Source organism: Macrotis lagotis, chromosome X, assembly GCF_037893015.1.
Source record: "Macrotis lagotis isolate mMagLag1 chromosome X, bilby.v1.9.chrom.fasta, whole genome shotgun sequence".
Classification (NCBI taxonomy): Eukaryota; Metazoa; Chordata; class Mammalia; order Peramelemorphia; family Peramelidae; genus Macrotis; species Macrotis lagotis.
The window spans coordinates 626,253,493-626,267,302 of record NC_133666.1 but is presented as its reverse complement, the minus strand read 5'-3'; the positions used below and the strand labels follow the sequence as shown (position 1 = coordinate 626,267,302).

The window sequence follows — 13,810 nt, the reverse complement described above, 5'->3', positions numbered from 1 at the left end:
AGCCCAGATATGAATCAGGAAGACCGAAAATGGCCTTGGAGGAGAGGCATGTGACATGTTCAGAATCACATAACTAGTTACTGTCAAATGCCTGGGGCTGGATGTGAACTTAGATCCTCCTGACTCCTGGGATGGTGCTCTATCTACTACACCCTTTAGCTGCCCTGTACAGAAAGGTATACAATAAAACACGATGAAGCCCTCAACCAATGAGCATTAAGTATTTTCTAGGCATGCCAAGCACCATCGTAGGTACTGATAATACAAAAAACAAAATAAATTATTTTTAAAATTTTTATTTATTTAAGGTAATGGAGTTAAGTGCCCAGGGTCACACAGCTAGGCAATTATTAAGTATCTGAGGCTGGATTTGATCTCAGGTCCTCCCAACATCAGGTCTGGTGCTCTATCCACTGTGCCAATTAGCTGCCCCCCAAAACAAAATAAAACAAAACAAAAGGTATGGAAGGACTATATATGGGGGGGGGGGAAGAACCCCCCCCCACTGATGAAATCTGAGATGTGGTGAGACATTTAAGTCCTGTTCAGAAAAGGGGGAATTTAGTGGACAATGGGAAAAAAAGGCAAAAAAGAAGGTTCCTGGGAGAGGGGACTGAAGCATAGAGGGTCCTGAAGAATGGACAGAATTTGGATTTATGAATGGAAAAGAAAAGGGAGAGTGTTTTAAGCAGAAAATGACTGAGGGTAATGTTGAAGGGGAGAGTAGAAGGGGAAATGATACTAAATAGGTTAGTGGATAAATTCCCCAAAAGATAGTTATTGATTTCTGAGACTGCAGTATTCTTGAAGGCCACATTAGATTTTAATTAGCCAACTTCTGAAGCCTGAGGTTAGCACTAATGGATCCAGCCAATCCTTACACTGAATCACATGCACACTGCTCAACACCTTTCCATACTTACGGCAATCTCGTTCATCTGAACCATTCTCACAGTCAGTTTGGGAGTCACATTTCCAGGATAAGGGAATGCAGCGATTAATGCGGCCACCACAGCTGAACTCTCCAAGTTTGCAGGTCACAGATGCTGTAACAAATGGCAACAACCTTCTATTAAACAGCAAAGGAGCAAGTCTAACAGGCTGCATGGGCTAGTGGGGGGACAGAGCCCCTGGGCTAGAGGGCTGGCAAAGCTATTTAGAAAACATGACTTTGGGCAACTCTTTTCCCTTCTCTGGACCTTCAATTTCCTCTCATGGGAGGAAGAGGATGATGCCTAATGATTAGCCCTTCTGGCTTTATGATAGAAAAGCAATATATGGTGGAATGGTAAGAGGGATAGACTTTGAATCACATCCTAGATACTAGCTGTGTGAACAAGGAAAAGGAAAAGTCCCTTACCCTGTCAAAGCCTTAACTGCCCCCTCTGCGAAATGGGAACAATAATTCTGTCTTAAAAGGTTGTAGTGAAGAAAGCACTTTGTAATCCTGTAACTCCACCATAGAAATGAGAGTCATCATGACAAATGTTCTCAAGTTCAACTAAGAGTAAACCCCCATGATGTTGTGAGCATAGCATCTTGTAAACATAAGATAAGCGTAAGGAATTAGCAGTGCCAGTAATACATGGCACAGTATAGATGACTTTCCCCTTAGAGAGAGGAAAGTCTACTTTCAAGTCCCACCTCTATCATATACTTAGCTGTAGGACTCAGGGCTTAACTGTGGGACTTAAGCTCTCAGTGACCCAGGCAACATTTTACTATTCTATGTGGTAAATCAGGTAGCTATCTCTATCTGTAGAGAGGGTTTCTGATGGCTTTAGAGGTCTAGAAAAAAAAAAAAAACAACCCATGCCCCACAAAAGTCACAAAAATATGTAATAATTGCTTCATTAGTTTGTTTTAAAAAGGTTAAAAATTTTTTTTCTTTTTTTTTTTTGTAAGGCAATGGGGTTAAGTGATTTGCCTAAGGTCACACAGTTAGATAATTATTAAGTGTCTGAGGCTGAATTTGAACTCAGCTTCTCCTGACTCCAGGGCCGGTGTTCTATCCATTTTCAAGAGCAAACAACCAATTGCTAGTTTATGAGACAAAATGGTTCCAAGATAATTAGTTCACATTTAATGAATAAACTTCTCTACAAGTCAGTCAAGTCTATACAGGTTCCCATAGTCCACTCCCACAAACCCAATTCCTAACAGTGATAAAATCAGTTAGCCCTTAAATCCTTTTGTCTCTGTTTTCCTCATCACAAAGAGATTGTATGTTTTAGATTGAGCAAGATTCTCCAATAACCCCAAGAAGAGCTTCTGTTATTATCCCCATTTTACCTAGAGTTCCCTCCATGTGCACCTAGAAATTCCAGGGAGTCAGTGAATTTGAAAGGGAAGAAAATCATATCTGCTTTCAGTAACTTCTTTTTTTTTTTTAGTTTTTGCAAGGCTAGGTAATTATTTTTTTTTTGCAAGTTGGCATTAACTTTATTCTAGTTTCTGTATAATTTTAAGTACATAAAGGTTTATTCCCACAAGCCTCAGGAATGGGTAGAAGTCACAGGACAGTCCCCTCCCCCTCCAAAAATTAAAAAAAATTGCATATTTTAGTAAATATTCTAAAGGGAAAATAAAAACCATTTATACATAGGAAAAGCTATTCCAAGGCCTGAAACTATCAAGTTCAAGCCCATGCACAAGGGCTAGGTAATTATTAAGTGTCTGAGGCCACATTTGAACTCAGGTCCTCCTGACTCCAGGGCTTGTGTTCTATCCAGTGCAACACCTAGCCGCCCGTTTTCAGTAACTTCTAACTGAAATTTAGTATTTTCTTGGATTATGAATTTTTAAAAGCAACCATTCTTCTTATGTTATGTTCTCTAGGTTCCCCTGGACTGCCAAATGGGTTTATGACACTCAAAAATACTAACGACCTCTGTTTTAGAAGATCAAAGGTGACTTACAGCATGTCTCCAGGGTTTCGTCAGATTCATCCCTACATTCAGCAGTACCATCGCAGACCCACTTATAGGAGATGCACTTTCCATCTCGGCACTGGAATTCGTTCCTCCCACATTTGTCCACTGCAGAAAAAGACAGATGTACTAAAAGCTTAAAAAATGGTCCATGGCAATTCGCACAGCTAAAGATAAAATGAACCAGAAATTGTCAAATCAATAGCAGTCATAATTGCTAAATGACAATACTAAAAAGCAACTCAAGTATCATTAACTAGCATTACCATTAATTAAACTCATTGCCAAAAGTACCCAAGCTATGTGTTGTTCAATTGGGTTGCGTGTAAGGATTATTGTCGGGTGCTTCAGTTCCCTCTTCTCAACTATTTCTGAATCTACAGAACTGAGTTTGGGACAAGGGTCCCAGAGCTGAGTATAATAAAGAGAAATTAAAGACAATAGTAAAGAATTAAAGAGGATAGTAAAGAGAGGGACATATATAAGTAAGTAAAGTATAAGTAAGTAAATTAAAAGTTTCTAATTTTTTGCTTAGTTTGGGACTAACCATACTGGAAAAGTCAAGTGGATGAATCATTATTGTCTAGACAATGACAGGCAGTTGGAGATAAAGTTCACCTATAGCTGCTTATATTTTGTACAGACACCGCAAGTGACTTATACTATAGAGTATTTGCCATATAGTAAGCATTTAATATATTACTTGCTGACTTGAACTAGAGTTGAACATAATATTATCTTTGGGAAACTGCATTAATTAACTGTCCCCTTTCAAAAGTTTCCAGCTCCAAACAAAATATATTTTCTGCACTTTTGATATTAAATATTTATGTTACATATTTTGTATAGTTATATAATCTTTTAAATAGTACCTGTTATACATAGCAAGTTCTTAATAAATGCTCTATCTATCCATTCATCTTTCTCTTGTAGCTTCCTGCCCAATATTTAAACTCCATCAAAGCAGGGACAGTTCCTTTGTACAAAATAGGTATTTAATTGAAAAGCTCTATTGAATAAATGAGTGAATGAAAGGGAAAGAGCACCATCCTGGAAGACAACATTATTGTCTAACTTTTTGTGTGAACTTGGATAAATGATTACCCTTTTCTGAGTATCAAGTTTGCTTTTCTACAAAATAAAGACAAAGAACATAGCCTCCTCTGGGCATCTGGCAAAGGCCAAGGACACATTCTCAGAATAAGGTTTTTAAATACATAAATACATAAAATAAAATACATAGGATTTCAAAAGAAATTATTCATGTTGAAATTAAGATGTAATTTGTTTTCCCATCCAGGTTCATGGACCCCCTAAAATTACCCAACAATCCCTGGGTAAGGCAGGGGGCTCATTCCCTAGATAGTGAGTTTAAGAACCTCTGATTGGCCAGATAAACTATAAGGCCTGTTGTGTATAGGTCACAGTTAAATGTTAAAGAAGTTGATAGCACCAAGCTCACTAGTTCCAGAATCAATTCAATAAAAGGTAAGACTGAATAGGTACCTCACTTCATGGATTAGGTCTCAGAGGTGAAGTTTCTTGCCTAAGGTCATACAAACTGTCAGTGCTTCCAAGGAATCACAAATATAGAACTAGGGGAGATGTCAGCTATCATTCCAACCAACCCCCTCATTTTACAGATAAAGAACTTGAAGCCTGGAAGAGTAAATTGTTTTCCCAAAGTTGCCAAAGCAAAAGGTGAAGAAACTACCTTCCCCAGATTTCAAAAACTAAGCCCTCTCCCCCAAGTTGCCTAGGGCTCCCAATTACCCAAGGTTAAAAAAGCACTTTCCCTACAACTAAAGAGAAAGAAGAGGTCTTTATTTAAAGAAAACACAAACTGTAATTCATCCCTTTTAAGGCAGTAACTTCTCTTGGTGAAATGAACCTGAAAACTGGGTTTTACTCAATACAAAAGAATTTGAATTCCCATTCAGATGCAAGCCAGTACAAGCTAGTGAGGTATCCTACTTAGTATGGAATTCCAAAGAATCAGCCATAGTCATTAGACAAAGTTCAGGGGAAGCAGAGGTCAAGCTAGCATCATCATCATCATCATCATCATGATAATAATAATAATAATGATGATTTGTTCAGTCATTTTTTCAGACTCTCTGACTCTTCATGACCCCATTTGGGGTTTTCTTGACAAAGCTACCGGTACCATTTCCTTCTCCAGCTCATTTTACAGATGAGGAAACAGGTCAACAGGCTGAAGTGACTTGCCCAGGGTCCCGAGGCTAGTTTTGAGCTCAGGACTTCCTAATTCCAGGCCCACTGCTCTATCCACTGCATCATTTAGCTGCCCTATAATAATAACTGCCTTAAAGAAATTCAACAATATGAGGACCAACGAGGGAATTCCAAACTATAACGAAGTGTTCAGTGGTGTGAGATCTCATGGGGGGGGGGGGGGGAGTTAGGACTTCAGCTGGATCAAATAGGATTGATAGAATATGAATAGGCAGAAAGGAGAAAAGAAAGAGAAGCATGAAAAGAGTTAGAGGCAAACAAGTACACATCGGAGGCTGGAACAATCATTGATGATTCACTTTTGCACAGTGCTTTAAGATTCATTCACAAAGCTTTTTGTCTCACTGACAACCCTGTAAGGTAGAAATGTATGTATTCTTCTAAGTAAGTCTCCAAATGATAGAAGAGGAAACCAAGTCACAGAAGGGTAACATGTTTGTCAAGGTTGTACGGTTTACTTATTCTCAGACCTAAGACTCAAGTATTCTGAATCTAAGACCCAGGAGTTCAGGTCCAAGTCTTGTCTCTCCCATACCACACCCTCTAGAGTTTGACTATAGCTTGGAGAGCAGTTTGAAACTAGGTTTGGCCAGGTAGGGTAGGGCCAAGAAATGAAGGCTCCTGAATGGCAGCCAGGGGGACTTTTGCTTGAGCAAGGTTCAAACAAAGATTCAGGATTGACTGGAGGAAGGAGAGAATAATTCAGCTAGGCAAGGCTGTCACAACAGGAAATACTAGCAGAAATGGGAGAAGCCCTTGGAATGATGAACTAATTTGGAGAGGGTGAATCAAAACATTTCAAAGAGTTTGAAGGAGAAAGGCATCAATAGTGTAATGGGTAGTTTTGGAAAGTGAATCAGGAAGACCTGAATTCAAAGACTGTCTCAGATATGTACTGGCTGTGTGACCTTGGGTAAGTCAAGGTCTAAGCTTAGACAGTATTGGGTTACTTGGTCTCTGAGATCTCTTCCAGCTCTAAATTTTTGTTCCTAGAGATGTTGTCCAGTGAACCAGAAAATTGGTAGGAAAGATAATGAGTTGGGTTTTGGCCACATTCTGTGTTATACTATTGATGTGGAGATGCTATGTTTTATATTAGAAAGAATACTGGGTTCAAATTAAAGCTCTGATTTCTTCCTAGCTGTTGAGACCATGAGACCCTTTTCCTCTATGAGCCACAGTTTCCTCATTTGGGAAGTAAGAAAATTATGCCAACATACTGCACAGGACTATTGTGGGGGTGAGAACCCTTTGTAGTCCTTGTAAACTAGCTGATGTTATTTTATCATTCAACAATCCCAGTCACTTAACTATCACTTCTGGAAATACCACATGCCACACTCCAGTAGAGACTGATTCACAGTTTGAAGTTTAGGTACATTTCTGTTCCTTGGAGTTTTTGGGGGGAAAAAAAACAAAAAAACTAGAGCTCTTCTACCCCCTCCCACTTCTTGCACAAGAGAAAAAATTACTTTATCAGCTGTGACTCAGAAAAAGTCATTTCCCCTCTCTTCCTCTGCTGTTTCCTCATCCATAAAATAAATGGCTGACACAGATAGAAAAGAGATTGGATTTCAGGGTGTCAAGAAACACAGCAATAAATTGTTTTTTAATTAAATATTATATAGTTTTAAAATAGTTTAGTTCTTATGATTTTGTTATTAGTAATAACAATAAATTCATCCCTTTAACACTTTTAAGGCTAGCAAAGTGATTTCCTCACAATAATCCTATGAAAGAGATAATATGTCTGTTATTATTATTATCTTCATGGAGTCAGGAAGACCTGAGTTCAAATCCATTTCAAGCTAAATATAATCCTGGAAAAGTCATTTAACCTGTTTGATTCAGTTTCCTCATCTGTAAAATGAGACTAATAATAGTACAAACAATTCTAAAAGACTCATGATGGAAAATGAGAAAGAATAAATGGCCTTTGAATATAGACCAAAACATAGTATTTTTACTTTCCTTACTTTTTCAAGATTTTTTTTCCTTTTGCAAATTGTTTCTTCTTTTACAATATAATATGGAAATATGTTTTATCTGGTTGTATTTATAGCCTATATCAGATTGTTTACTACCTTGGGGGGGGGAGAAGAAAAGTTGGAACTCAGAAGTTTGATAAAAAGAGAATGTTAAATTTTCCTTTACATGTAAATGGAATAAAATAAAATAACTATTAAATAAGAAAATTCTTATTAAAAATGTTATCATTATTATTATTATTTTACAGATGAGAAATTGAATGCATCAAGATGAAGGGACCTGGCCCAAACAGTTTTAGAAATATCAGAGCCAGAATTAAAAATTCCAGATTTCCAGAATTTCTGTGTACTCGTTTGTATTTGTTGAAAACTATCATAAGGTTTAAATTTCTAAAAGCCATTTAATTACTTAGTTTATTAATCACTCTGGAAGGCAGGATTGGAGAAGAGCTGGTCCACTCCCAGCAGAAATATTCTACACAGCTGAAAATTGGAACTGCTCAGGGACAGGAAGTCCTAAGTAAGGACATTTTTCCTGTTCTGTCACCAAAGGAGGAGCTAAAGTCACCCCATAGATTCAGGATCAGGTCAGCCCTTTCTGACTAAAGATGAAGAGGAAGCACCATTTGATAGAATTGGTTCATCTTTTTACAACACTGGAACAAGGATGTGTCAAGTAAACAAAAACTCCATTAGGAGAATTTGCCTTGGGAGGATGGAGGGGGGAGGGATTATTAAATGCCCATATGTGCCAATCACTGTGTTAATCACTTTAATTAATGATATCTGGGAGGTAGGAAAGTATGGAGAAGAGAAAGGAAGGAGAACTTCTCTCACATCAACCTACCCAATTTAGGAGGACATTTTTCAGTCTAGCCATAGAATGGATAGTATGTTATCAAACCAAACTGAAGACTTCATTTGGACTTCAAATGATCTAGATTGAATACTGCTGTCACTGTGATGTTGGGAGGGAAGAAATAATCATTATGCTAAGTGCTTTCTTTTTTGACAAGTAGATTCTCAAATCATAAAACAATCCTTCCTTGTTCAGTTGTGTCTGCTGTGACCCCATTTGGGTTATTCTTAGCAAAGCTACTGGAGTGGTTTGCCATTTCCTTCCCCAACTCCTTTTACAGATGAGGAAACTGAGGCAAACAGGGGGAAGTGTCTTGCCCAGAGTTAAGACAACTAGTAAATGTCTGAGCCTGGATTTTCTTAATTCCACTTAATTCCACACCACTGTGTCCCTGTAAGACAAGTTGTTTGGTTAAATGGGAATGGGACAGGACTAGATCACCTCTAAAATTTCTAAAAGTCATCATGGCAGACACTACTGAATTCACCACTAAGTAAGGAAGGATGGGTGGTTATCCTCATCCCACCCTCCTCCAAGTGTGTCTGGATAATTTTTGTTTGTTTGTTTAGGTTTTTGCAAGGCAATGGGGTTAAGTGGCTTGCCCAAGGCCACACAGCTAGGTCATTATTAAGTGTTTGAGGCTGGATTTGAACTCAGGTACTCCTGACTCCAGGGCCCGTGCTCTATCCACCTAGCTGCCCCAGTGTCTGGATAACTTTTGGAAAAGGAGAACCAAGAAAGGACATCCATCTGTGCTAGGAGAGCACTTCTCCAATTAGTCAACAACAAAGCAATTCAAATGAAAAAACAGGCCTAATTTCTGCTTTTTTGACCTCATGCAAATGAAGTGGTAGATGCTTTCTATGGTTTTTCCTCCACCACCACTACTGTCCAAAACAAATCATGAGGTTTTAGTATAGTTTCCTAAACATAAATAGCCAGACCTGGATTCTAAGCCTCCTTTATACTGGCTATATGTAAATCACTTAACTTTCTGTAACTCTATAGGATCAAAAATGTTATAGACAGCAGCTGCCAAAGGAGGACACTGCCTTCATCTAGGGCACACCTAAACCAATGAAGTCATAGCCTCTCCCATTTCCCACCACCACTGAGCACCTTCAAAACTAATTCTCAGATTTTACAAAATGTTCTAAGAAGCTTAAGTCTCCATCCCTTTCTAGCATCAGTTTTTTGGTTCTCTGTCTCTCTCTCTCTCCCTCTCTTTCTTTCTCTTCCTCCCCCACCTCTTCTCAGAATCTAGTCATCAATGGCAATGCCCCACACCAACCACTTCCACAATCTCTTAGCAACTAACTGTCAACTCACCTGACAGATAGAGGCTATTAGCAAACTTAATGTACACTTTGGATGGATTTCAAAGGGCCTCAGGCTACAACTGGGCCACTGGGGAATGTACTAGATGTCCAGTGATGAAAATCAACTATACTTTCCACTTGGGGGTGGGGAAACACCCTAGAATTAGTATTAGGTTATAAGGATCATTTTTTTTAAAAGATTTTATTTTGAGTTTTACAATTTTTCCCCCAATCTTACTTCCCTCCCCCACCCCACCCCCACGGAAAGCAATTTGTCAGTCTTTACATTGTTTCCATGTTGTACATTGATCCAAATTCAGTGTGATGAGAGAATAAGGATCATATTTTTAAAGCAGAAAGGTGCCTTAGAAGATATCTGGTTTTCTATCCTAACGATACAACAAATAAATAAATACCAAGGGGATGGGGGGGGGGAGAAGAGAAGAGGGAAGGAATGGGGACCCACTATTCCCATCTCTTACCTTTGCCAATTTAAAGCTGCTGGGAAATTATAGAGATTCTCCCAGAAAACCAAAATAGGATAAATTTGCAACAGGGACATTCTCTAATTTCCCTAAGTGTAGACAACCTGTGAAGGGATTTAGCTGAATATATTCAATAAGTACTCTTTATTGGCTTTAAATCAAGAATAACCTAATTTTCATGCCCAATATGGATGGACACTCACTGAATTTCAGTATTGGTTATCCTTATGGGTCACCTACCTGACAGCGGAGCCTAAGGAACAGGCAAGGTTGACCTGGCATTCCACAAGAAACATTCACACAAGTGGAGAAACTAAGTCCCAGAGAGGGGACTGGCTAAACTCACAGATAAGAACCAAACCCCAAACCTGAAGGATAAATAAGACTAAGTAATAAACTGCTGATAAAACTTCTGCTCTCAGAAGATTTTCCAAAGCCTGGCAGCTGGCACCCTTCTTCAGAAGTCCTCAATCACAAAATATAATATCCAACAATGTCACTTTCCTACATTCAGAGCCTGGGGTGTACCTGGGCTCTAAACCTCCCCAACAATTTAAAACAATGCAGCCTAGAGCACTGTGTACAATCAAGGATGGTAAAATATGCTTAATCTCCTGTATAAACTGTGATCTCCGGTTATTATCTGTTTGACCTTGGGCAGTTATTTAATCTTCTGGGTCCAATTTCCTCATCAGTAAAATCGGGGGTGGGGCTAGATGATCTGTAAGATCCTTTTCAGCTCTAAATCTAAGAAGGCAGCATGCTTATTAGGGTCCAAGACAGCTGAATCAAGTCCCTTTCTTCAAAATCCATATGCAGAGGGGTGGCTAGGGGGTGCAGTGGATAGAGCACCGGCCCTGGAGTCAGGAGTACCTGAGTTCAAATCCGACCTCAAGCACTTAATAAATTACCTAGCCGGGTGGCCTTGGGCAAACCACTTAACCCCATTGCCTTGGCAAAAATCTGAAAAAAAAAATCCATATGCAGTCTGCTCAGGTGAGGCTGGGATGGACAACTCAATGTGATTCTGTGAATCAGAAGTGATCCTTGCCCATGAAAACTAGATGAGTTATTGATATCCGTAAAGTATAGTAGTAAGGGCCTAATCTCTAATTACTGGTCATAATTGAAATCTCAGAATAATGAGACTCCCCAGATCAACCTTTTTTCCATTAAGAGCCCAAATTTTCACTTGTTTTTTTTTTTAACTAATAAAAAGCATTTGCTTCCTTCAGTCTATATAATCTTCTTAGAGGCTCTGGTGGTCAAGAGTGGGAAGAGGATCACTTAAGTATTAAGACGACTTATCATCATTATTATTATCCCTCAAAAGCCCTTAAACCAATTACTGCACTTTTAAAAATGCCACTGAAGAGGCCTGAAAAAAAAAGAGGCATCTGGTGGGGTTATCCGAACACCCCAGATCCCCTGCTTTAGCAATTTTAGAAATCTCCAGCAAAAGCGTGAAGGTTCTCCAGGTTTGAGACTTTAATCTTAGAACCGGGGACTATTATTGTTATATTTTAATTTTATTGTGTTGGAAAGGAAAAACAAGAAGCTCCAGTCTTTCCTATTATTTTTTATTAGTCTCAGCAACCTGTGGAAAGTGAGCGGGGGTCTTCGCATTCACAAAGAAAGCAATGTGGTGTGAAGCCTTAGCAGAATGTTTGCCCAAGCCACGTTGTGGCGAGCTGTTGGCAGTCTGGGCTTGGAGGGGGCGGTTGAGGGGTGGGATGCTTTTGTCCCTAACAGTCAGTGACCCCCCCCCCCAAGCGGCTCTAAAATGGCCTGGGGTCCAAGGGCCGGCAAGGACTTAGAGCCCCCCTCTCGGCGCCTAACAAGGTCTGGGGCACGGTGGTTCATGTGGAATCGCACTGGATCGCGGGGTCCCTGGAGCCAGGCTGAAGGAGAGGGTCCTCCAGGAGCCGGCCCCCTTAGAGCCCGGGGCGCCCCGGCCCCTCCCCAGCCTTCCCGGAGGTCCGGGGGGCGCGAGCCTGGGAGGCGCCCCTCCGGATAACCCGCTCCCCCCCACGCCCCGCAGGACCCCATTGGTCAAGGGGAGTGGCTTGAGATCGCCAGTTCCAGAGCCACCCAATGGGAAGGGCTCCAACCTTCCCCCACAAAGCGCAGGGGGGAGGGGGGCCAGGTCGACCTGCCGCCGGGAGGGGCCGGAAACCCCTCGGGGGTGGCCCCAGGCAGGGCCCGAGGAGGGAGCCCCTGGGGGCGTGTCAGCTGGGGGGGTCACTATTCTTCAGTCTGGCCCCGGCCCGCCCCCCGGGAGGGGACCCCGGCCCGGCCGGAGGGCCTCAAAGCCGAAGCAAGTCAGACAAGATGGAATGTCAGCCCCCCGCCCGCCTGTACCCCACAGAAAGCGGCCCCAGGGCCCTGGAAGGAGCCTGGAGGCCAGAACCCCCTTTTCCCAGCTGAGGACCCCGGGGGGCCCAGGGAGTGAGCTAAAGGCAACTGCTCCGCGGCAGGGGCCCGAGTGAACCCCCAGATCTGCGCCCCTCCCGTCCCGCCGGCCCTGCCTTCAAGCTCCCTGGGCCAGCCCTTATTCCTGACAGCAGTGGAGTCCTGGGGGGGCGGGTCCGAGACACCCCCGGGCCCCCGGGGGTCTGCACCAGAGCCGGGGGGCGGGTCCGGGCCCCCCGGGGGTCTGCACCAGAGCCGGGGGGCGGGTCCGGGCCCCCCGGGGGTCTGCACCAGAGCCGGGCTGTGGCAGCGAGCCGGGCCGGCCCCGGCCCTCCTGCGGGAGCGCTAGGCAGCGGCGAAGGCGGCCGGCAGAGAATGAATGGAAGCGCGTGGGGGAGCGGGGGGCCCCGGGGCTCCCCTCCGGAGATGCTGGGGTTAACTTTCTCCAGCCACCTCAGCGAATGGGAACCGTGGACAAATCCCGCCCCGGCCCCCTCCTTCCATTTCCAAGCGGCTTGCGGCAAATCAAGAAGGAAAAGAACCAACTTTCTTCTTTTCTTTCGCCCCGTCTCGTGGTATCTGAGGCGGCCGCGCATGGTCCTAACTGGGTAAATCACCGTGCCCGCTCCGGGCTAATGCACCCCAAGTTCACAGAGAGCCGAGGGCACTAGGCGCAGTCTATCTTCGCACCTCCAGCTGGAGCCTCAGCCCAAGGCAGCGGCTTACCCAGCGGGCTCAGTCTGAGTCTCTGGGGACCTGGCTACCTACTCATCGATCCCCCCAGCGCCTTCTAGGAAAGAGCAGCGGCTAAGATGTGTTTTGGAGCTTCGGGGAGACCGAGGGCAGCAGCCCCTGGACCCACAGGCATCGGAACCAGTGAGCCCAGTCAAGAGAGGGGAGAGGGGACCCTTACCTGCGATCGTGGCAGTGGGTAGAAGCAGGAGGACGAGGAGCACTGAACTCCGCAGCTCGGCTAAAGCCCTTAAGCCCTTCATGCTTCCTTCTCCCCTTTAGCTGCTTTTCTGCCCCCCGCTTCTCTTGGGTCCGCTGCCCACAGTTGCTTCTAACTGGGCTTTAAACCCAGGCGTGACTTAGCCCGTCTGTGTGGGAAATGCTTGGGGGGCAGGAGTTATTTGCAGAATTTCAATGTGCGGCTTCCATGGGGGGAGGAGTTTAATGTGGGGTGATTTTCAAAAATCTTCACCTCACAGAAAGAGGAGGAGTTTCCAACGCATGATGTGACTTAGGCATCCTCCTTAACCCGTGACATCCTGACTGCAAATGAAGCGCTTTGCAGAGATCCCTGGCAACCATTCCTAAGCCTTTAGAAACCATTTCCTGGGGTGTTTCCTGCGGGGCTACAGCCTTTCCTAGGTACCGCTACCCACACACTCCAGGAGAGACATCAAGGTCTCTTCTCCTCAATCCCTCTGTTTCCCTTGGACACCTAATGAATGCTCCATGACCACGGCTGAAGCTTTTGTCTCTTGTATGGCTCCGGGGCATGACTGGCCCTGATCTCCCTAAAGATAGTCTCCCTAGCCTTTCCTCTCGGTGGAGG

General features: G+C 43.1%; 1 protein-coding gene across 2 annotated transcripts in view; it reads right to left on the bottom strand.

The window, feature by feature from the left end:
- The window catches only part of LDLR (low density lipoprotein receptor), a 34,917-nt gene extending 21,497 nt beyond the window's left edge, over window positions 1–13,420 (bottom strand). For both annotated transcript variants that reach the window (XM_074203426.1, XM_074203427.1), the window contains exons 1-3: window positions 13,163–13,420; window positions 2,919–3,038; window positions 924–1,046 (exon numbers count right to left, since the gene is read on the bottom strand). In XM_074203426.1, the coding sequence (XP_074059527.1) occupies window positions 924–1,046; window positions 2,919–3,038; window positions 13,163–13,244 (325 nt within the window). In that variant the 5' untranslated portion in view covers window positions 13,245–13,420. The remainder of the gene's footprint in view (window positions 1–923; window positions 1,047–2,918; window positions 3,039–13,162) is intronic.
- Between the last annotated feature and the right edge of the window lie 390 nt (window positions 13,421–13,810).